Here is a 22,089-nt window from a genome sequence, read left to right as displayed (position 1 = left end):
TATTTTACGGTACTATACTGTACTGTACTGCACTGTATTGTACTGTACTGTACTATACTGTACTATACTATACTGTACTGTACTATACTGTACTGTACTGCACTGTACTGTACTGTACTGTACTATACTATACTGTACTATACTATACTGTACTGTACTGTACTGTACTGTACTGTACTGTACTGTACTGTACTGTTTATTGTATTGTACTGTACTGTACTGTACTGTACTATACTGTACTGTACTGTACTGTACTGTACTATATTGTATTGTACTGTACTGTACTGTACTGTACTGTACTGTACTGTACTGTACTGTACTGTACTATATTGTATTGTACTGTACTGTACTGTACTGTACTGTACTGTACTGTACTGTACTGTACTGTACTGTACTGTACTGTACTGTACTGTACTGTACGTACTGTATTGTACGGTACTGCACTGTACTGTACTGTATTGTATTGTACTGTACTGTACTGTACTGTACTGTATTGTACTGTACTGTACTATACTGTACTGTGCTGTACTGTACTGTACTGTATTATTCTAGGTATGGAGGTACTGGGTATCTGGTGTACTATCTTTATGAACTGGAATACTTTACTGTAATGTACTGGTACTGTACTGGATTTGGAGGTACCGGGTATCTGGTGTACTAATATCATGTTCTCGATTACTGTACTGTATTGTACTGTAGTATGTATGGAGGTACTGGGTATCTGGTGTACTAACATAATGTACTGGACTATCATATTGTAATGTACTTTGTATTGAGGTACTGGCTATCTAGTGTACTAGCATAATGAACTGGATTTCTGTACTGTAGTGTACTGTACTGTACTTTATTGTACTAGGAATGGAGGTACTGGGTATCTGGTGTACTAACATAATGAACTGGATTACTGTATTGTAGTGTACTGTACTGTACTGTATTGTACTAGGTATGGAGGTACTGGGTATCTGGTGTACTAACATCATGTACTGGAATACTGGGTCTAGTTGGGAACTCTCTGAGCCTGCTGGTTCTCTGTAAAAGGTAAAATTTGACAAAAATACCAAAGAATATTTTAGGTGCCTAAAAATTTTAGGTACGCTCCTATTATGATTCGAATATAATACTTTTTCATTTTTAATGGATAGAATTGATAATATAATTGTTATGTCTGTATCATGTGACCAGAATTTCCACCAGTGGCAGTGCAGTATCTGTTCACGTGGCTTCGTCGGCCATATTACGTATATGTGAGTTTTTGTATAACTATGACACTGTTTTATATCAATTTCTCAAGACAGGGACATCAAATAGAACTAAAATTGGTCGCGATCAATTGTGTTAATCCTTAATCTTGAAAGCTTGACCTTGATATCCAATTCTAAATGTGAGGATAAGCTTGACCTTGATATCCAATTTTAAATGTGAGGATAAATTAATGTTATCCACCTAATCCGTAGGTCTGAATAAGGTAGAGCCTGATCAATGCTTTATCCCGAAATTCCAACTCAAAAGTTCTGAACTCTAAGCATTGCATTGGCTAGCTATGAAAGTGTTTACACTCTTTTCCTGCATAAAATATCTGTCTTCCATGATCATGTTTCTAATAGGATCCGCTTACATTATTTTCCAAAAAACAAGCTCCTTAAACTTCACGACATCAGAATTATATATAATAAATCATGAAAGAATATTTAAATTATTATGTTCCGGATAGTCACGCTTAAAAAAATCTGTTCATGATCGTTTGTTTTATAAAATCTGTTCATGATCGTATTTTTTATAAAATCTGTTCATGATCGTATGTTTATAAAATCTGTTCATGATCCTATATTTTATAAAATCTGTTCATGATCGTATGTTTTATAAAATAAGTTCATGATCGTATGTTTTATAAAATCTGTTCATGATCGTATATTTTATAAAATCTGTTCATGATCGTAAAAAAAAGTCTGTTCGTGATCGTTTGTTTTATAAAATCTGTTCATGATCGTATGTTTTATAAAATCTGTTCATGATCGTTTGTTTTATAAAATATGTTCATGATCGTATGTTTTATAAAATCTGTTCATGATCGTATTTTTATAAAATCTGTTCATAATCCTATGTTTTATAAAATCTGTTCATGATCGTATGTTTTAAAAAAAAAGTTCATGATCGTATGTTTTATAAAATCTGTTCATGATCGTATATTTTATCAAATCTGTTCATGATCGTAAAAAAAGTCTGTTCATGATCGTTTGTTTTATAAAATCTGTTCATGATCGTATGTTTTATAGAATCTGTTCATGATCGTATGTTTATAAAATCTGTTCATGATCCTATGTTTTATAAAACTTGTTCATGATCGTATGTTTTATAAAATAAGTTCATGATCGTATGTTTTATAAAATCTGTTCGTGATCGTATATTTTATAAAATCTGTTCATGATCGTAAAAAAAAAGTCTGTTCGTGATCGTTTGTTTTAAAAAATCAGCTCATAATCGTCTATTAACCCTATTCCTTTCACATAAAAGAAATATATTAATACATTTTTTACTTGAAGATCAATGAGGAATGTGTTTACTCATTTACTCTGTTGTCTCTGTATTGCTGATTTACTCTTCATAATCAGGCAATTTTTCAAAATTTAAATTTAAAGAAATAATCTCGATTTAAAAATTAATTATATAAAGTCACGATGTACAATATATAACTTATTTTTGAGCATAGAACATAAAACATAGAATATAGAACATAGAACATAGAACAGAGAACGTAGAACGTAGAACGTAGAACATAGAACATAGAACACAGAACATAGAACGTAGAATATAGAATATAGAATATAGAATTTGCAATATAGAATATAGAATATAGAATATAGAATATAGAATATAGAATATAGAATATAGAACCTGGAAAATGTAACATGGAACATAGAACATAGTATATGTAACATATAACGTGGAACATGGAGCACGGAACATAGAACATAGAACATAGAACATAGAACATAGAACATAGAACATAGAACATAGAACATAGAACATGAAACATAGAACATAGAACATAGAACATAAAACATAGAACATAGAACATGGAACATAAAATATAGAATATATAACATAGAAAGTAGAACAGAGAACTCTAATATATGTTTATTTAGTAACCTTTTACTGACTCCACTGTCCTTCGGCATGAAACATTTTATCTGGGAGAATCTGGCCCCATCAGCTGAGATACTTTCTCACCTCAGTAAGTTTTTGTAAGTTTTTTCAAAGTGCATAGCACTCTGGACCGTTGTGAATTTGAATTCGAACAGGACCTGCCCAGTTTGTACCAGGTTTCCAGATAACAGCGTGTACTGACCCGATCCTATGGTACAGTACGTCGCCCTAACCAGACTAACATACTACAGGGGTCAATTTTCTTGGCGTAGTCCCGTCGGAGGGCTAAGTATGACAACTCCCATGGCGCGTTCAGACTTTTTACAGTACCCAGCCTAATCCTAGGCCTACTTGACCGACCCCACTAGTCAACCGTGTAAGAATTGATGGCATAGTTTTCTCTCTAGAAGTGGATAATTCATTTGGTCCATGGGTACTGGAACAGGGTAAGGTATTCATTCAATTCTAGTGATTCTAGCTTCTATTTGCTGCCTACGTCATAACCCTGTACAGGACACAGAGGAAAGGACAAGGGTCCTAGAACTGTTTTGGGATAGATAGATCGACCTTTTATTCTTGTGCGAGCCTCGTTGCGATACCTAATTGACTATCTTGATTTGGTCCAACCAGAGATAGGAGAGTTACAGAGATCGTTTATCAGCTAAAATATGCGATATTTTCCACAGCATTTTCTTTTGTGTTCAAGTCTTCCCTTAACGATTTAAAGCTTAATCATGAAAACAGAAAAGGTTAGTTTAAACTAAAACCGAGTCCAGCTAAAGGTCATTTCTAAAATTGCATCTAGAGTCACTTAAACGATTGGACTCGTTTCTACTTTTTCTAGCAATTTCGTGAAAGGATAGTTCCAACCGTTAAGAAGAAATCTCAAGTAGCTCCTAGTTTTTAGGGAACAATCGTTTCCTTATGGAAATTCTCCATTTTTAAAAATAAGTTACTGTTAGTTAACAATCTCAATTTTCTTAATGGCATTAACAGAAGATATTCCGATGTTAATTTTTTTTTTTTTAATAAATGGCAGAAATCGCGCACAGCGCAAACAAAATTTCATAAACCGTATGTCAAATTGTAAACACAAAGCAGTTCATGGTTGTTTGTAGTATTAACGGCGTGATTGTTCGCGAAACCTCCAACATTTCCATAAAAAATCCTGAACAGTTTTTTAAATCGGATTTATGAACTCATTCAAAAACTTCAAAATACACAAAAAATATTTGTGGTTGATTCAAGTTTCATGCTATTTTAGCACACAAATAATAAAGATGCCGTTTTTAAAAACCTCTTCGTTTCGTTTTTGTTTTATTTAAAAATTAACTGCTTTTTTCAGTTCGTTAACGAACTCTTTCGAGATTTTCGAAAACCTCTTTTTCGTTAAAGTATTATTTATTAAGTTTTAAATGGAGAATTCTTGTTTACAAAGAATCTAAATGATTATATATACCAAATAACATTATCCAAAATTCTTGCTGCTTTTACACAAATATATTTTCTGTAATAGGGTGTTTTTCTGTGCATGAAGATTATCAATTTGTCAACAAAAATAACATGTTTTGGTCCTTGCAATGAGCCTTGTTCGAAAACTGAATAACTTACGTAATTGAAAGACTCATTGAAATCCAACAGGAGTAACACTCAAAAGACAAAAAGTAAACTACTGAACTTTTGAACATTTGATTACAGTGAGAATCAGAAAACTCTGAAATAGAAAAATCCAATGAACATGAGACTTTCCTAACGGATGTCTCACAAAACTTGACAAAAGGAAGACCACTTGAATGTTGTCTTTGATTTTTTAAACAATTTGCGCCTTTGTCAACCTACTTTAACATGTATGATTCTGAAACAACCCGGGGAACAAAAGTCGGCTTAAACTCAACTTTAAATCGACTTTTTACTCCAAGAATGTCAACTTTAAATCGACTTTAACTCGTAAATAGTAGTTCCACAACTCAACTTTAGACTGATTTTTTATACCACTTTTGGACGAGTTATCATACCACTTATGGACGAGATTTCTAAAGTTGGCAAAAAGTCAACTTTTAAAGTCAAGTTTAAATCGACTTTTCATGTTGAGAAAAGTCGACTTTAAAAGTTGAGGTAAAGTCGATATCAATATTGGTATACCCATACACATTCATCGTCCATATCAATATTGATATACCCATACATATTCATCGTCCATATCAATATTGGCACACCCATACACATTCATCGTCCATATCAATATTGGCACACCCATACACATTCATCGTCCATATCAATATTGGCACACCCATACATATTCATCGTCCATATCAATATTGGCACACCCATATACATTCATCGTCCATATCAATATTGGCACACCCATATACATTCATCGTCCATATCAATATTGGCACAATACATATTCATCGTCCATATCAATATTTTTTTATCAATCAAACATCATTAATCAGGACTCACACGCAGCATCTACTCTTTACTTCACTCTATACATACTACATACTGTAGTGAAACTTCTATTTATCAAAAATTTCATAAAATTTACTAACATTGAGTAAACAGATAACATCAATGTTTTCCAAATTTTTTCAAAATAATTCTTTTTACATATTGATTCCAGAAAAAAAATCAGAAACGTAAAAAATTATGATTTTAAGTAAAATGTATACAGAGACACCTGGTGGGCAACATCTTTGAGTCAACTTTTAAAGCAAATCTTTGCAATATAACGTTGTGAACCATACCCCTCAAATTTACCCTGTTGTAAGGTCGTCTCCGACAAACTTTATCTCCGTTGAACCCTCCGTCCACTTACCAAACCAAACCTTTTCAAGGCTTTCGAGTAATATAAACAAAAACCTCATGGAACTTAACGTGCATTAAAAGAACGAATTTAAACCTAATTTTCAGTGATTCATTTACAAATAAACAGTGAAATTACTTTAACCAGATAAATATTCATTTCAGAAGAATTAAATTGCTTTAGACTTCAGTTCAAACAACTTTTCGGCCTAACACAGTTTTCTAGATTGTAAGTTCCATATACCTAATTCACAACAGTACCTTTTAAACCTTTTTATTTATCAGTTCACAACAGTGCCTTTAAACCCTTTATTTATCGATTCACAACAGCAATAAAATATGATCCCCAAATCCTGCTAAACCTACTAAACCTAAAATCTCCAATCCTGCTAAACCTACAAAACCTAGAATTCCAATACCTTTAAGCCTTTGTTCAATTCTCAATGGTACATGTTTCTAAACCAATTGTTCAATACTCATTTATTGATAAAAACCTTCAACTGTTTAATCTTTATTAACAATTATTATTTATATGCATGTACGCCAATAACAATTTGTATTTAGTAGGAAACCTCGTTACTGAAATATACTTTTTCAAGAAGTTATCATCTATCTGTGTCTGGTAGAAAAGAGTGTTTTCCTTGCCAACTCGCCTTATTTCCCTCTTTCGAGTATTATTCCTTTTGTTCGGCTCAGAAACGTGTAAAAAAATCTACTATTAAATACCAGTTCTGAACTAGTCATGAACATTGAACAAACGGAACTAAAGGTTTTGACTAGTTCAAAACTGGGATGAAAAAGTCGACATTTTTGACAATTTTTATTCCAAGTTTGTGACAAGTTCAAAACTGAGATGGAAAATTATTTCTATGATCAAAGACAATCTTTAAATCGTTTTTCTTTCGTCAAGTTTTGTGGGACACCCTGTAGTTTAAAATTTATTGAATTCCGATTGGAATTCCTTCTAAACTCTTGATTTGTTAGGTCTAGCACTGAGTATCTTCCTAACAGTTGGTATAACAGCAGAACGCTATCACTCAGTTCACAATCCAGCAGAATATGCTGCTAGGCTCATTGAAAGGTTAATAAATGACACATTTGTGGGACAATTTTTTTTAATTCGAAACCTTTTTTAGCATGACTTTCTTAGCTAATGTTGTTAATTACGTTGATTATTTTTTTAGACTTTATTAAAACAACGACAATTTTTAAGAACTAAATTCTTTTAAAGTTTGCTTTTATTTTACATTTGAATATTTTTATCTTAATAATAATTTATAAGACTGTTGTTTTGGTTCGCAGTGTCATAAAGTTTTTGGACAAACATTTTCTCTTAATCGAGAAGGTTCAAGCCTTTTCAGATTTTATTTTGTCCCGAGCCTAAGCAAGGGACAAAATATAATCTAAAAAGGCGAAAACCTTCGAGATATAGAGAAAATTTAAGTCCAAAAACTTTAAAGCACGTCGTGCCAAAATAATAGTGTTATAGGTAATTCTATGAAACGTTTGTGTACTTTTCTTATTTCAATGGCTACTTCTAGATCAAATAAGCTTTGAAACAAAGCAGAAGTCAAAATATAAAGTTGATTTCAATGGTAAAGCACGATGATTACTTTATAGCACATTTATTATGAAATTCACGATGAAGTGAGTAAGTAAATAAAAGTGTAAACATGTGGCATGTAGTGTAAAAAAGGCAAATCTTCAGCAAAACACTTTTCTCACACTTTGCTAAATTCTAACTCGAAAAGAAAATATATCTGACAAAAAGAACCAACTTAATGCACATCAATCTCTGGTTTTCTTATCTTTATATCTTTGCAAATGAGAAATTAAAACACACAAATATTGCATGTTCCACAAACTAAAACAGCTAGTTTGAATCACATGAAATGAATTTTGTATAAGTTCCAGGCTTTTTATCATCAATTGCAAGGAAAGCCTGACAGAGTAATATTAAAAGAAAAAACTGCAAATACACAAAACAACGTAGCGCAATATGCATTGTCATTCATCAATATTTCAAGATGAATTTACAATTTTTCATACTATCTATTATTATCATTTATGTTGTATTGTATTATGATCATGATTATATTTATTATTATTATTATTACTATGATCATTTCACATAGACTCTATGCCTTCCACTTTACAAACGATGATTTTCCGTTATAACTATAAATGATGTTTTTATTCACCTAATTCATTATAAAGTTTATTTAACAGTTTAAAAAATTCGAAATTGAAATGAATAGTCTAGACTCTAGGGAACATACTGTATTAATGTACTCTATACTGCATATAATTTTTGAACATTTACATGATTTGTACACTTTAATCTCCCTTTCAGGCTGAAAGGGACTGAAAAAATTCATACCGAGAGATTCTTTAAATTCCCCTCTAATATATATTCTATTCTCTTTGTACAGAGGACACCTCAGCCTAGTTCTGCTGTACCTAGCTCCCTCTCTTGTTGCTTCTTTACTCTTCAATATTCCTAGGATAGTTTCTCACTACAGGTATCTAGGAACAGACCACAGAGTGTCCCAAAATACATGCAAATATCTATCTACAGGTACAGGGTGTCTCAACAAACATGGCAACTAAATACAGGTACAGTGTATCCCAATAAATATGGAAATTAAGTACAAGTACAGTGTATCCAAATAAACACGGCAACAAGTACAGGGTTTCCCAATAAACACGGCAACAAGTACAAGGTATCCCAATAAACACGGCAATAAGTGCATGGGTATCGCAATAAACACGGCAACAAGTACAGGGTATCCCAATAAACACGGCAAAAAGTACAAGGTATTCCAATAAACACGGCAACAAGTACATTGGTATCCCAATAAACACGGCAACAAGTACAAGGTATCCCAATAAACACGGCAACAAATACAAGGTATCCCAATAAACACGGCAACAAGTACATGGGTATCGCAATAAACATGGCAACTAAATGCAGGTACTGAGTGCCCTACAAAACATGCAACATGTATCTAGGTTAAAACAACATAAATCATAATTTAATAAATTGCTCATTTTTAAGAGTTTGAATTCTTTTCCAAAAAAACTTACCGTGCCAACTTCAATTATATCTAGAACTAATGAGAGAGAGAAGCATTCGGTTTCTTTTATTTGAAAAAAAAAAATATTTAAGATAAGAGGCTATTAAAGTATGTAAAAGGGGTCAAATTGTGATCGAAAGTCACAGTTTTCTGAAATATTGACAGAACCGTCAAATCCACGTGGAAAGTCAGTATGACAGCTAATATATAGAATGTTGATATTTACCTCAAGTTATTTCTATTTATATTCAGAATTGACAGCTCGTTAGAGTCCAGCCCAGAGTATGTTCGGTTTTATATCGGCTATCAGGTACGGACTGTTAACACAAAAAAATGAAAGTCATAAAATCGAAAGGTGGAGAGGTTCTCTGGGTGATGTTTTTTATTGATCTACCTGGGGTTGAAATCTGGCAGCACATTCATCCTTCCACGATATATAAATATTAAATATATATATATATATATATATATAATTTTAAAAACTATAATATAAATATTAAAACTATGATCTGAATATTGAAAATTATGATTTAAACATTAAAAGCTTTGATCTAAATATTAAAACTATGATCTGAATCAAAAACCCTATCATCTAAATATTAAAAACTAAGATCTGAATGTTGAAAACTATGATCTGACAATTGAAAATTATGCTTTGAATGTTGAAAACTATGATTTGAATGTTGAAAACTATGATCTGAATATTGAAAACCATGATCTAAATATTGAAAACTATAATCTGAATATTGAAAATTATGATTTGAATGTTGAAAACTATGACCTAAAATATAAAAAAAACTAAGATATTTAAAACTATGATATAAATATGCAATTCTATGATATATAAATATTAAAACTATGATTTGAATATTGAAAACTATGATATATTTAGATTATGCACCCTCTGACTACAACTGGGCTTGCACCACTAATCGTTCTCTCTCTTCTTAATTGGAGGTAACTGTATACGCTGGAGCAGTTCTCTGACTGTCTTTTGACGTAATAAGTTCTAGACTTAATAAATCACAATTTATATGTCTTTTATAACTTTAAATGACTGATCAATCCGCAAGAACAAGATTGAAAAAAGTAATTTTCAAAATATCTAAAAACGTATTTTTCCACAAAACAAGGGAGGAAGGTTGCTTAAAGTTGCACGTCCAGCTAAAGTTAACTACGCGTAAGCTGGAAATCTTATATGTTTTTAATCATAACCTTTTTCTTTTAATAGCTTGAGAAGAAAAAAAGATTAATTTCTTTTATGTAACCAGATAAATTTGCTTTTCTTAAATTTTTTTTTATATAAAATCAAAACTGGAGAAGCAACAAGGTAACTAAGACTTACCAGAGCCTGGCGATTTAAAAAATTCAAGAAAATACGACACAGGTCTGATCTGTTATTGGGCCTTATTTAAGGCTCGGGCTTTCTGGTTTAAGGTGCATCTAATTTTCCACAGAAAACCGGGTTTAATTTTGTATTTTGCGGATTTCATGGTTTGATTTCAGGGTTTTGATGAGAACAAAACTCAACATTGAGCCTTATTACAAAAACCAAGAAAGGTCGGTTTTATTTTCATTGGACCTAACTCCGTAAGTCGAGCCTAAGATCTCGCAGCTGTCAATCACATGACACAAGCTGTCGTCAGAGTTTTGTCTAAGATTGAGTCTTAATGCTGGGTTCAAGGAATTACGCCACTAGCCGAAGCTTTTAAATCGCGGGCTCCGCAGTAATATCGCATAAATATGACCCTCTCCTTCATCCTTGTTTGCATTGAAGGGTTATTGGGCAAAATGCTTAAAATTCATTTCACCCCTACTTCCAGTTATTGGATTCCAATATTTTGTATCAAAAAGAAACAGATTGCATTAATGCTGCACACTTTTGACGAAATCTTGTTTGAAATGTTATTTTTTGATTATTCATAAAATAAACAGAGAACCCCTGTAGAACCTTTAAATTTTTTTTTTATTTCAGTAATTAGAAAATGGAGTATTCATCCCCCCCCCCCTTATAAACCTGGATTTTTTTACAGAGATATTCTAAAAACTGTTTTTAGATTTTTTATTATTTGATTCCGAGTCCGAAACTGCAAAAAATGCAACATAAAAATATCACAATAAACATGATAAATATTTTGACGGCAAATCTAATAAAAGTGTCATTTAACAATGCATCTCTATTGTCCATTGTCTATAAAAATTGCACTTTTTACTGTTAACGGCATATACTTGGCGTTGTTGCATTTTTTAGGTCTGATGAGGTTATATTGACTGAATTGTTATATTATCTTTAGCATTGTTATATCCAACTTTCTTAATAATTGTGAAATGATGTTTGTTAAGAATACACTCCAGAATCCCACACTCCAGACTCAATGGATCAAGAGGGTAAGATTTTTCTTTTTTTTTAAATATTTTTTCCTAAAAATATTTTTGGAGAAATTCTAACGTTTTGATCGATCAATCTAAAACAGTTCTATCTTTCGAATACTTTGATATATTTGGGTTTAGTAATAAAAATGCGAGGCTCACTTAGTCCTCGTAGAGGCCGAATTCTTAGTCCTCGTAGAGGCCGAATTCTTAACCTCTTTCTGTCTAATTGGTTGGCAGCCGGAAATCCAACAATTGCCATTGCCAATATTTACGGATCATTTTGGTTCCGTGATGGCCGTACGGAATCTTTTTCAAGAATACAAAACCAAAACAAAAACAAATCTTTTCTTTAATGAACTTCGAATAAACCTTTAATTCCTAAAAGCTTTATAAAACTTTGTGCGACTGCTGAATCAATAATTTATGGGAAGATTAGTTCCGTAAACTTTAATTTTAGTGTGACGACTACTCACTCCCCACTAGAACCCACTAGGCATTCGGTTAGATAACTGTAGGTGTAGATCACTGCATTGTGCACCAAAAGCTTATTTTCGGGCGTATATAAGAATATTACAAGAAGTTCACTTCATGGTTTGCATTTTAAAAATGGAAAATAAGAAACTCTAGGAAGGACTGGGGAGGTTGTGGGAAGGGGGCTCGATACTGTCTAAAGATATAGAAAGGAACATTACGGCATTTCAGGATAATTTTACCACTTTTTTTCAGACGAGCCAAGGATTTCAGTTTGGCTCGAATCTGCTGTATTTTAGTTCTAGTTTTCCTATTCTTAAACCTTCCAAGGCTTCTCATTGGGCTTCATGAAGTCTCAAAGTAAGTTTAATCAGAATTTTCGTAAAATTCGATTGTTAAAAGTTTTTAACATTTTATTTAAAGGTGCAAGCAATCATGTTTTCTGATAAATTTGTAACATTTTGGTTGGATTCCTCAATTTAAATATGTTTTCAGAAAAACCATCTGATTTAAAATGTGAATAATGAGATGCCTGATTAAAAAATGCTCTTTAAATATTTATCTGTAAAAAAGAGAAAAATAACGTTTTTTTTCTTTCTAAAAAAACTGGATTCTCGGATTCTGGCAATTATTTTTTTTCACAAACAAAGAAATTGAGTTTTTGCCACAAATTTTCCAATCCCTATGTCTTTAATCAACCCATGCAGTGTCGTAGACCTTAGATTCGTCAAACTATAAATTCTGTTTGATCAATTAACTAAGATTAAAATAGCAAAGGTTTAGACAATTATGTTTAAAAGATAAAGGGATTAGAGATTTTGGGTTTGTGGCAAAGACTAAATTCCTTTGTTTAGGATCGGTCTTATCTTCGATTGTTATATGACAAACACTAAGTTCTATACTCCAACCTGGCAGGTTAGTATCTTTTATTCTTTATACTCTATCGAACTAAACCTCTGATTCACTCTGCTAGTTAAATTCTTCCAGTTTTAACTTTTCAGAAAGCCTAGCTTGACAAACAAAGTAAATTGTGCAATTTTTGCAAAATTTCTTTTTTTACACACACGCCTCAAAGAGGAATTTTCACATTTTCCGTATTTATGGTCTAGCCCCAGAGAAAGGTTATAGTACCGATTCGACGGAATGTAATCTATCGTCTTTGCATGGACAAAGGCTTAAAAACTATTCTCTAAATTTTGATTCATAATTAAAATAACGCCTACAAAAATCCCCCTCTTCTTTATAAGTATATGTTGACCTTTTCGTCAAATTTTGAGGGGACTGTACAGTTTCCCTGTACACATTGCCTATCAGCATTCTATACGCTAACCTTTCTCCGACCGATTACCTTTGCTCCCTGATCTTTGTCCTTATTGCAAAGACGACGGATTAAATCCCTTGTTTAGCACCAAAAATATCAATGTTTGTCAAATCTTTTTTTCTTTAAAACTGTTTTTGTAGTGTAAATAGTAAATAATATATATATTAAACAATAATCAGCTTGTTCTAGTGGTGTTCTGATAGTGTAGCATGATATATTCTAAACTATAATCAGCTTGTTATAATGGTGTACTGATAAAGTAGCAAAATATATTCTAAACAATAATCAGCTTGTTCTAATGGTGTGCTGATAGTGTAGGAAACTATATTCTAAAGTATAATCAGTTTGTTTTAATGGTGTGCTGATAGTGTAGCAAGATATATTCTGAACTATAATCAACTTGTTCTAGTGGTCTCCCGAAAGTGTAGCAAGATATATTCTAAACTATAATCAACTTGTTATAGTGGTGTGCTGATAGTGTAGCAAGATTTATTCTAAACTATAATCAGCTTGTTATAGTGGTGTGCTGATAGTGTAGCAAGATACATTCCAAACTATAATCAGCTTGTTCTAGTGGTGTGCTGATAGTGTAGCAAGATATATTCTAAACTATAATCAGCTTGTTATAGTGGTGTGCTGATAGTGTAGCAAGATTTATTCTGAACTATAATCAGCTTGTTCTAGTGGTCTCCCGAAAGTGTAGCAAGATATATTTTAAACTATAATCAGCTTGCTTTAGTGGTGTGCTGATAGTGTAGCAAGATATATTCTAAACTATAATCAGCTTTTTCTAAAGGTGTGCTGATATGGTGTAGGAAGCTTTATTCTTAACTATAATCAGCTTTTTCTAGTGGTGTGCTGATATTATAGGAAGCTTTATTCTAAACTATAATAAGCTTTTTCTAAAGGTGTGCTGATAGTGTAGCAAGATATATTCTAAACTATAATCAGCTTGTTCTAGTGGTGTGCTGATAGCGTAGCAAGATGTGTCCTAAACTAAAATCAGCTTGTTCTAGTGGTGTGCTGATAGTGTAGCAAGATATATTCTAAACTATAATCAGCTTGTTCTAGTGGTGTGCTGATAGTGTAGCAAGATATACGGTTGTTCTGAATTCCTCTGTCAACTTTATTATCTACTGTCTGGCAGGATCACAGTTTAGAGCTGAACTGGCTCAACTCCTCAAACTCAAGTAAGTAAATATATTTATGTATTTTAGCTTGACTGTTGGGATATTTGGTTGTTTGCTAGCATTGGTTGGTTTGTGTCAAAAAAACAAAACATATAATCCAATCAGGCTCAAATTTTGTTTGAGGTCACTCAAACGATTTATGATATATTGCCTCAAAATAAATTTACTTTTTCATAGAAATTTGGAAATTCATCGATCAATTTTCATTTTTCACGAACACTCCCTTTAACTAACACTTAATTAAAATAATGGAACATCAGACTTTCCGGCATTCGTTCCTTGCAGTTTTCGGTCTTCGCATCAATATCTGAAAGTCGCCGTTTTATAACATTCTTAATTAAATTAACGGCGTTCACATAGATTTTGCCTAAATATAAAAAGTTTTATCAACTTGAAGTGTCGCAACGCCTTTGGCTTTGATTTTACGGCTCTATAAATGCTTTGCTGTAGCCTTTTACACAAGAATTTTATTGTAATAAAGCACTTGTTGTTAGCTTTAGTTTTAAAGAAGTGATTGGTAAAATGCTCATCTTTTTTTTTGCTTGAGAGTTTATATTACTTAACGGTTCTGCGTTCTTAAAATTAACGGGTTTCCCCGGTAATTAACAGTTAACGGAATCTCTTGTCAAAAACGTGCCATTCCAGTCCTAACCAGAACTTTGGATTTAAGTGTGAGTTTAAATTTCTCCAAGAAACTGCATCAGAACATGTTTCTTGTAAACAAACTTTGTAGATACTTCTTGGATTAACATATCTTTCCTATTTTTCCACAGTGTTTTAGTTCTTATATATATATAGCTGGAGAACCCGGCATTGCCCAGAGTCTAAAACTAAAGAATGCGCGAATTTTAAGTTCAAGGTTAAAAGTTCTGTAAAATAATGAGTAGCTACTTAAATATTAACTTTCTCAATTTTAAATTTGAATTTCCCGGGAAAAATCTGAACCAATCAGAGAAACGGAACGGAGAGATATTACGTAACTATTGGTAATCAGCTGTTTTTTTAAAGTTTAAATTATTTACGTGACGGAAAAAAACATATTTCCAGTTACAACCGTATTTTGGGTTTACGTGCAAACATTAATTAATCTAAAACGTAAAATTTATTAAATCAAGGTTTTTACTTTTAAATATACCGTAATTAGTTGAATGCCGCTTTCTCAGCTGAATGATGATAGACAAATAGGGATTGCGGGATTTTAAGATTTTAACCCTCTGTGTTTAAATTTTAACTCGTCGATTTCGGCGAGTTAAATATTTAATCAAAGGGTTAAATATTTAACCTCACGGTTAAAGTTCAGGTTTAAATTAAGTCAAAAGTGGCATTTAACCATGAACTTAAAATTTAAGTCAAAACTTTTTGTTCTTTAGTTTTAGACTCTGGTTTATATCATTATATCATTGCTATCAAATCATGTTTTTAACTATAGTTCTCTTCGTTTCCTCGTTAAATTTCAAAACTTTAAAAAAGAAATAAGTCTAAAACCAAAGGTTTCCTCAAATAATTTCATCCTTTTTGGTCTAAACCATTTAGCCAGAATATTAGCTAACATATGAATATATATCATAAGCTAATAGCTAACATATAAATATATATCTTAAGCTAATAGCTAACGTATGAATATATATCTTAAGCTAATAGCTAACATATGAACATATATCTTAAGATAATAGCTAACATATGAACATATATCTTATGACTATAAGTAAAGAGCTTTATTATATGTCTGGATAAAGTAGCAATCTCTGTTTGACTTTTGATTGAGGAATTCTGTGGAACCACGAAAATGTTCTCAGATTGGATTGAAGATTCGAAATTGAAACAGAGAATTAGTTTCTAGGCAAAGCTGGGTTTTCAAGTTATGTATTATTTATATATTTTGTTATTATTTAGAAACAGTTGTTCAACTCTTACAGTTTACTACCAACCTGAAAACTCACAGAGAACTGGTAATTTTCCATAAAATTATGCTTTAAAACCGAGAGAAAGGTAGGATTTCACTTATAAAAAAAATAGTTTTTACATCTTCTTTACAAAATGTCCTTTTTTTGGTAAATAAATAATATGTATATCTTTAAATTTCATTTCTATGAAATCTTCCAAAAGAAAAATATTCCGCATTTTAGATGCTATAGAAAGTAGAATAAGCATCAATGGAGGAGGAAGGATCTTAAAATCTCCAGCAGTTCTTCCATTGCAGCCCAAGCATTTGCCTCTACAGTGTTTGGAGAACTACAATCTGGTTCCGATTCTGGCCGCCAGGAGGTCTGTTTGTTCATTTCGAGCCAATAGGAGACCTTCACTGGTCAGCCGGCTATCCCTCAGGGAGGCGCCATTTTGTTTTGAACCGGTTTAATATTTACATTATTACTCAGTAAGCCATCTTAATGAATGTAAGATAATTAATAAATTAATTATAAACCAATATCTTTTTTAAATTAAATTATCTAGATATTTAAGATACTCAATACTCAAGGTTTTAAATATATTAAATTACACAAGAGTTACTTCCGTGTTTTTTTCATTTTACCTAAGTTGCAATATTTATTGGTACAAATGAAAATTATGAAGTTTTTAAAGCCTTATCAACATAAATACACTCACAGGGGATAATGAATATGTTATTGCTATTTTTTGTAGTTTAAACATCAGTAAATATCACAAAATTGGCCCATTTAGATCGAATTCCATCTGTTTCGGAACAAAACTGATTTGTGAAGAATCTGAGGAGCTCTGCCTTCTATCAAACCAGGAAAATATTAAATTTATACCCTCTAAAGTCAAAGTTAATGTTCTATATGAGTAAATCAACCTATATATGCCTGACTCAAAACGCAAAAGATATTACACACTAAAGATATTACACGAGTCATGAAACAATACTTTATTAATAAATGAAAAGCAAACGAATTATTGGTTGATCGATGAATTCTGTACACAAATCAGCTAAACTGTCACGATCATTATTCTCCTCCTCCTCGTCCCAAAGATCATCGTCCACTAACTCTGTTGTTCCTGCAGGTTGACCTGCAGAAACAATAGAGATAATGGACGCATTCGTATATAGTTAATATTTCATAATATTTTTGATTTTGTTTTTTTAAAATAATATTTCGCTGGCACTGGTTTTTGAACATTCCTGGAAAATATGAAAATGTCCCCTTCATTATCAAATATCCTCGAAACAGGAATAAATGTTTTCAAAAGTAACTCTCTCACCGTAACAAATAAAAAATATGCGTCGAAAAATAATCGATGATTATTGGTTGTAATATCTAGATAATTTGTTTGGAATTAAATTGATTTTTTACGACCCGAGTTGAATGTTGCAACTTTCTGAATTTGTATGGACGCTACGTTCTTTGGTATGAGTCGCTTTTAACCATTTAATCCTTATAGACGCAACAGATAGAAGTAAGATTGGTAGCGACCAAATAGATTGTCAAGTACAATAGATGGCAACGTAGAATTTGTACACTCTCAGTACAGCTGTATTCTTACGCCACAAGTGTCAAGTCAGTTTTTGTGTCTGACAAAATTATTAATAATAATGATAATTTTAGAGAATAAAGTGCGAATCTTACAGTAAAATAAGTGCAATTATATAAGTGTTTTTTATTTTCTGGTTTTACATTTTTTTATCTTGGAAAACATGTCAACTAATGTGAGAAAATTTAGTTTTCCTTGTTATATTTGACACTTGTGACGTCGTGTATCATTGGTCCATTTCTCTGTCGCCACCTATTGTACTTGATAATCTATATGGTAGCGACTTAAATCGCTTTTTTTTGCCTTAAGACTATATACCCCATTTAAATAAAGATTTAAATCTTGCAGATTTTTGCTGATTTTGTGAGTTTGCGATTTTACAAACTTTGATAAATTCAATATTTACTTTTAAAGGATTTTCAAATCGAAGGTTCATCTAGCTTCAATTTACCAAGATCATCAGAGGATCACCTGGAGAATCTGGAAGATGAGGAGACCTGTCTGGATGCTGAAAGTGTTGGGTCCAAAAGACCCCGTTCCTCCAGGTATAACAGGCATTCACAATGGATAAGATTTTATCGCAATTATGATCTATTTCAAATTTATTTATTTCTATAAATGGAGAGTCACTTGAAATTACCTCTAAACAGTCCCTTTAAACACATTGAATAGGTTTCAACTTGTACGGTTTAAAAACAGGTTATAATAACAAATTTTATTTTAGTTTGAGGACCAAAAAACCAACTCAGCGATCAAAATCAACCTTCAGTCTTTCGAATATCTAATAAAATATCCATCTAATCTAATCTTTATAAATTTTGGTTGGTAAAGTGCTTAGAGAACCCCCTAAAAGACAATGAAGAAAAGGACTAGATGTGTCTACAGTTGATTAGGGTCAATTTGAATTCAAACCGTCCCGACCCCTTGCACCGGCCTTAGTGATGCACAGCATGTACCAGCCCGACCCCTTGCACCGGCCTTAGTGATGCGCAGGATGTACCATCCCGACTCTATCCTATGTCGGACCAACTTGCCACGGCCAGACTTTTTCCAGTACCCGGCCTATCATAGACCTATTTGACCTACCCCACTTTAGTTTGTGTCTGAAGACTTGAACCAACTGAACGAGTGATCAAAATGTTAAAACAGTCTCCAGAAACCTATATTTAAACTCCTTTTATAAACTATATTTCTGTCTGGTAATATCAATTATGGAAATTCTAAACTTTCCACATCCTAAACCAGGCAACTCTACTAGCGATAGTTCCATAGTATTCAAATTTTCATTAAAATTGGAAATATAAGTTTAGTCTGGTTTCAAACTTGTAGATGTTTTGACTTTAGAAGGCGATACAGAAATCTAAGAACGAACGATTGTTTTTCCTTTGTGAAGGCTCACAGAGCAAACATTTTGCAAAGTGTCATAAAAATAATTTTGTATTATGTTTTATAAAAAATTTGGAGAAGAAAATGAAAAAGACATATTTTTGGCCCTATTTAATACTTTCTACCTGGCCAAAACTACTTTAGTTTCCCCAGTCAGACAACTAAAACTCTAAAATAAATATTGTGCAACCCTTAAAGTGTGGGGGGGGGGGATCAAAACAATGTCCAATCTAATTATTATACACCTCTATTCATGTGTACGCCCTTGTTCTTTTCAGTTCTTCCTTTTAGATATCATGAAGAGTAAAAATGTGAAATATTGAAAAGAATTTTTTTTTTCTGAAAAACTAAATAAAAACCTATACTACATGATCGAAAATGCATGAGATATTCATAATTTTCTCTTTTAAAGATTGATTATTTTCATTCTTTGTTTACTCTTAATCCCACTTGTATATAATTCTGCATTTCTGGAGAAATTATAGTAAGAAATAAGCAAGCTAGAATAACGACGTTATCTTCCACAATTTGATCTGAGAAATTGGTTTAAATGATATCGTCTTGCACGTGAATTGTCAGTGCTTTTCATGTTATGTATAGTTTATAAGACTCTCTCCCTGCAAATTATACTAAAAATAATCTAAAACGTATCTAAGATGTTCTTGAATCAACAATTGGATAGTATCTGAATTATTTGATTCAATTTTAAATCTTTTTACAATCCCAAATCCTATATGAACTAAATAAAACCCCATATTTCCGTGTTAAAAATTTCAATTTTGTATTAAAGAAAATATGTATTTGAAAATAAATGAAGTCGATGAAGACATTTTATATTGTCAAAAGATGTGCTGATGGTTTCGTGTAAACTGTATTTCTGTATCCAATATATGTGCAGTGTTCTGTATCCTATTCCTGGATCCAAAACACTCTATCTTGCATTTTCTTATTTATAGATACTTTTTTATTCATGACTAATGAGATAATTTTGGTCTTAGAAATTTGTATCTTATTTATTTAACCTTAAAAATCATAAATTCCATATTTTAAAAAATTATAAAAAACGGCTTTTTCTCATTCTTTATCCTAAAAACTTTGTAATCCCATATTTTGTATTTGTATTTCAAATGTGTACACAAACCCTATCTTTTTCGCCAACTTGTCACTGACCGTTGATATTTTATTTTTTGGTACTTTTGTGATAAATTTTTATATTCTACGATTTTAAACTAAAAAGATATTATATTTTTAAAACAAGGAATAAGTTATAAAAATTAAAAGGAATTTAAAAATTTAAAATTTACGCTTAAATATTTAAGCTTATGTAACGTATACGCTATACATGTGCCAATGTGATAAATGTAAAAAATATTTTTAAGCAATGCCTTCAGAGATTGGAATTAATGAACAGTGAGAGAAGTACAGGGTGACCCTCAAAGGATGAGACTTAAATGTCGACCACAAGCTCTTCAAATTTACGATCTGATGGTTAAATGGAGGTTTTTGCCTTAAATAAAGATTTTAGGGATATATTGAATGATTTGCAAAAGAAATATTAAACTTAAAGAAATAGACTAACTAAATTCTGTAAGTCGTCTCTGAAGGCTCATTCTTTGCGGGTAACCCTGAATAGGAAATACCTGAGTTAAACTGCTTTTTGTTACTCATTAAATCCAACCTCAGAATTTTATGTAAAATGTAACTAAACCAAAGAAATTTATGTTTATTGTTTATATATATATATATATATTTGTTGTTGTTATTTTGTAATAATAAATATATGTGGTTCTTCTTACCTGAAAATTATCGTACATTTTAAATACTTGTTTTTAATTCGCTCAATATAAAATTTTTATCTTACATGTGCAAGAAAAATTGTTTTCGCAAATTTTGCAAAAAAAAAATCTAGTGAAAACCTATAGCTGAAACAATTAATCGCACAGAAAAACTTGTGGAATTCTTTGCTCTGAAAGCTCAGCATTAGAAGTTTAATTACATCATAATTAATAAATGAGGAGAATCATGTTTTTAACAATGGAGGATGTGATGAGCACATAAAATTCTAAAATAAAAAAATTTTAAGGTTCAAATATTAATGTCCATTTATATTCTACATATTTAAACATTTTAAAATCCATAAGACTAATAAATTTTGTACTTTTAATTTGTTACATTTACAAAAAAAAAATTATACAAATAGAGTTTTAGAAATATTGTTTTTTTCTTCTTTCATTTAAATAATAAATCTATTTGTTTATGAAACAAAAACAAAAAAGAACTCAACAACACTCGTCTCCAATTGTAATTTTCTTATCTCTATATCTTTGCAACCTTATATCGTCGACATTTGATATTTTCAACTCTAAATTCTGATGAATCGAGAAGTCTCAGTACTAGTAGTTATATCAAAGTTTTCCACAACCAGTGTCCGAAATTAATGAATTTGAGCCGCGGCTTAAATCTGCCAAAAACCGGTTTTTAATTGAGCGCCGACTTAAATCTTGAAAAATTGGATTCAATTTTAAAAGGAACAATCATATTTGAGCCGCGGCTTAAATTAAAGCCGCGACTCAAATTCTTTAAATTAGGCCTAAGGTTGCAGAGAATAAGACTTTACCGTGGGAATGGAGAGGCTACCCTCCAAGTTTTAGCCTGATCTCTTGAAAAAAAGAGATATATACTTGTTTTATATGAACACAAATCCTTTTTCCGTATATCGGCAATCTTACTTCCATTTCATATTTTTTAATTAAAATTAAAATTTTCCGATTTTAATTTTATTTTTAAAGAACGGAGGAATTTTATTTGTAAAAATGCTTTTAGATATCATGAA

The 22,089-nt window shown here is 31.6% G+C and overlaps 1 protein-coding gene across 1 annotated transcript in view; it reads left to right on the top strand.

The window, feature by feature from the left end:
• LOC111707429 (FMRFamide receptor) overlaps positions 1–20,504 on the top strand; it is a 32,737-nt gene extending 12,233 nt beyond the window's left edge. The window contains exons 3-18 of the mRNA XM_023480535.1: positions 944–1,038; positions 2,541–2,609; positions 3,144–3,232; positions 6,934–7,030; positions 8,382–8,471; positions 9,279–9,336; positions 9,919–9,983; positions 11,370–11,414; positions 12,126–12,230; positions 12,725–12,785; positions 14,263–14,381; positions 16,275–16,330; positions 16,508–16,706; positions 17,061–17,133; positions 18,285–18,415; positions 18,595–20,504. Of these exons, the coding sequence (XP_023336303.1) occupies positions 944–1,038; positions 2,541–2,609; positions 3,144–3,232; positions 6,934–7,030; positions 8,382–8,471; positions 9,279–9,336; positions 9,919–9,983; positions 11,370–11,414; positions 12,126–12,230; positions 12,725–12,785; positions 14,263–14,381; positions 16,275–16,330; positions 16,508–16,706; positions 17,061–17,133; positions 18,285–18,415; positions 18,595–18,655 (1,413 nt within the window). The 3' untranslated portion in view covers positions 18,656–20,504. The remainder of the gene's footprint in view (positions 1–943; positions 1,039–2,540; positions 2,610–3,143; positions 3,233–6,933; positions 7,031–8,381; positions 8,472–9,278; positions 9,337–9,918; positions 9,984–11,369; positions 11,415–12,125; positions 12,231–12,724; positions 12,786–14,262; positions 14,382–16,274; positions 16,331–16,507; positions 16,707–17,060; positions 17,134–18,284; positions 18,416–18,594) is intronic.
• The last annotated feature ends 1,585 nt before the right edge of the window (positions 20,505–22,089 follow it).

The sequence above is a fragment of the Eurytemora carolleeae genome, unplaced genomic scaffold (assembly GCF_000591075.1).
Source record: "Eurytemora carolleeae unplaced genomic scaffold, Eaff_2.0 scaffold440, whole genome shotgun sequence".
Taxonomy (NCBI): domain Eukaryota; kingdom Metazoa; phylum Arthropoda; class Copepoda; order Calanoida; family Temoridae; genus Eurytemora; species Eurytemora carolleeae.
Note: the sequence above shows the minus strand (reverse complement) of the source record. Positions and strands in the feature narration are given on the sequence as shown.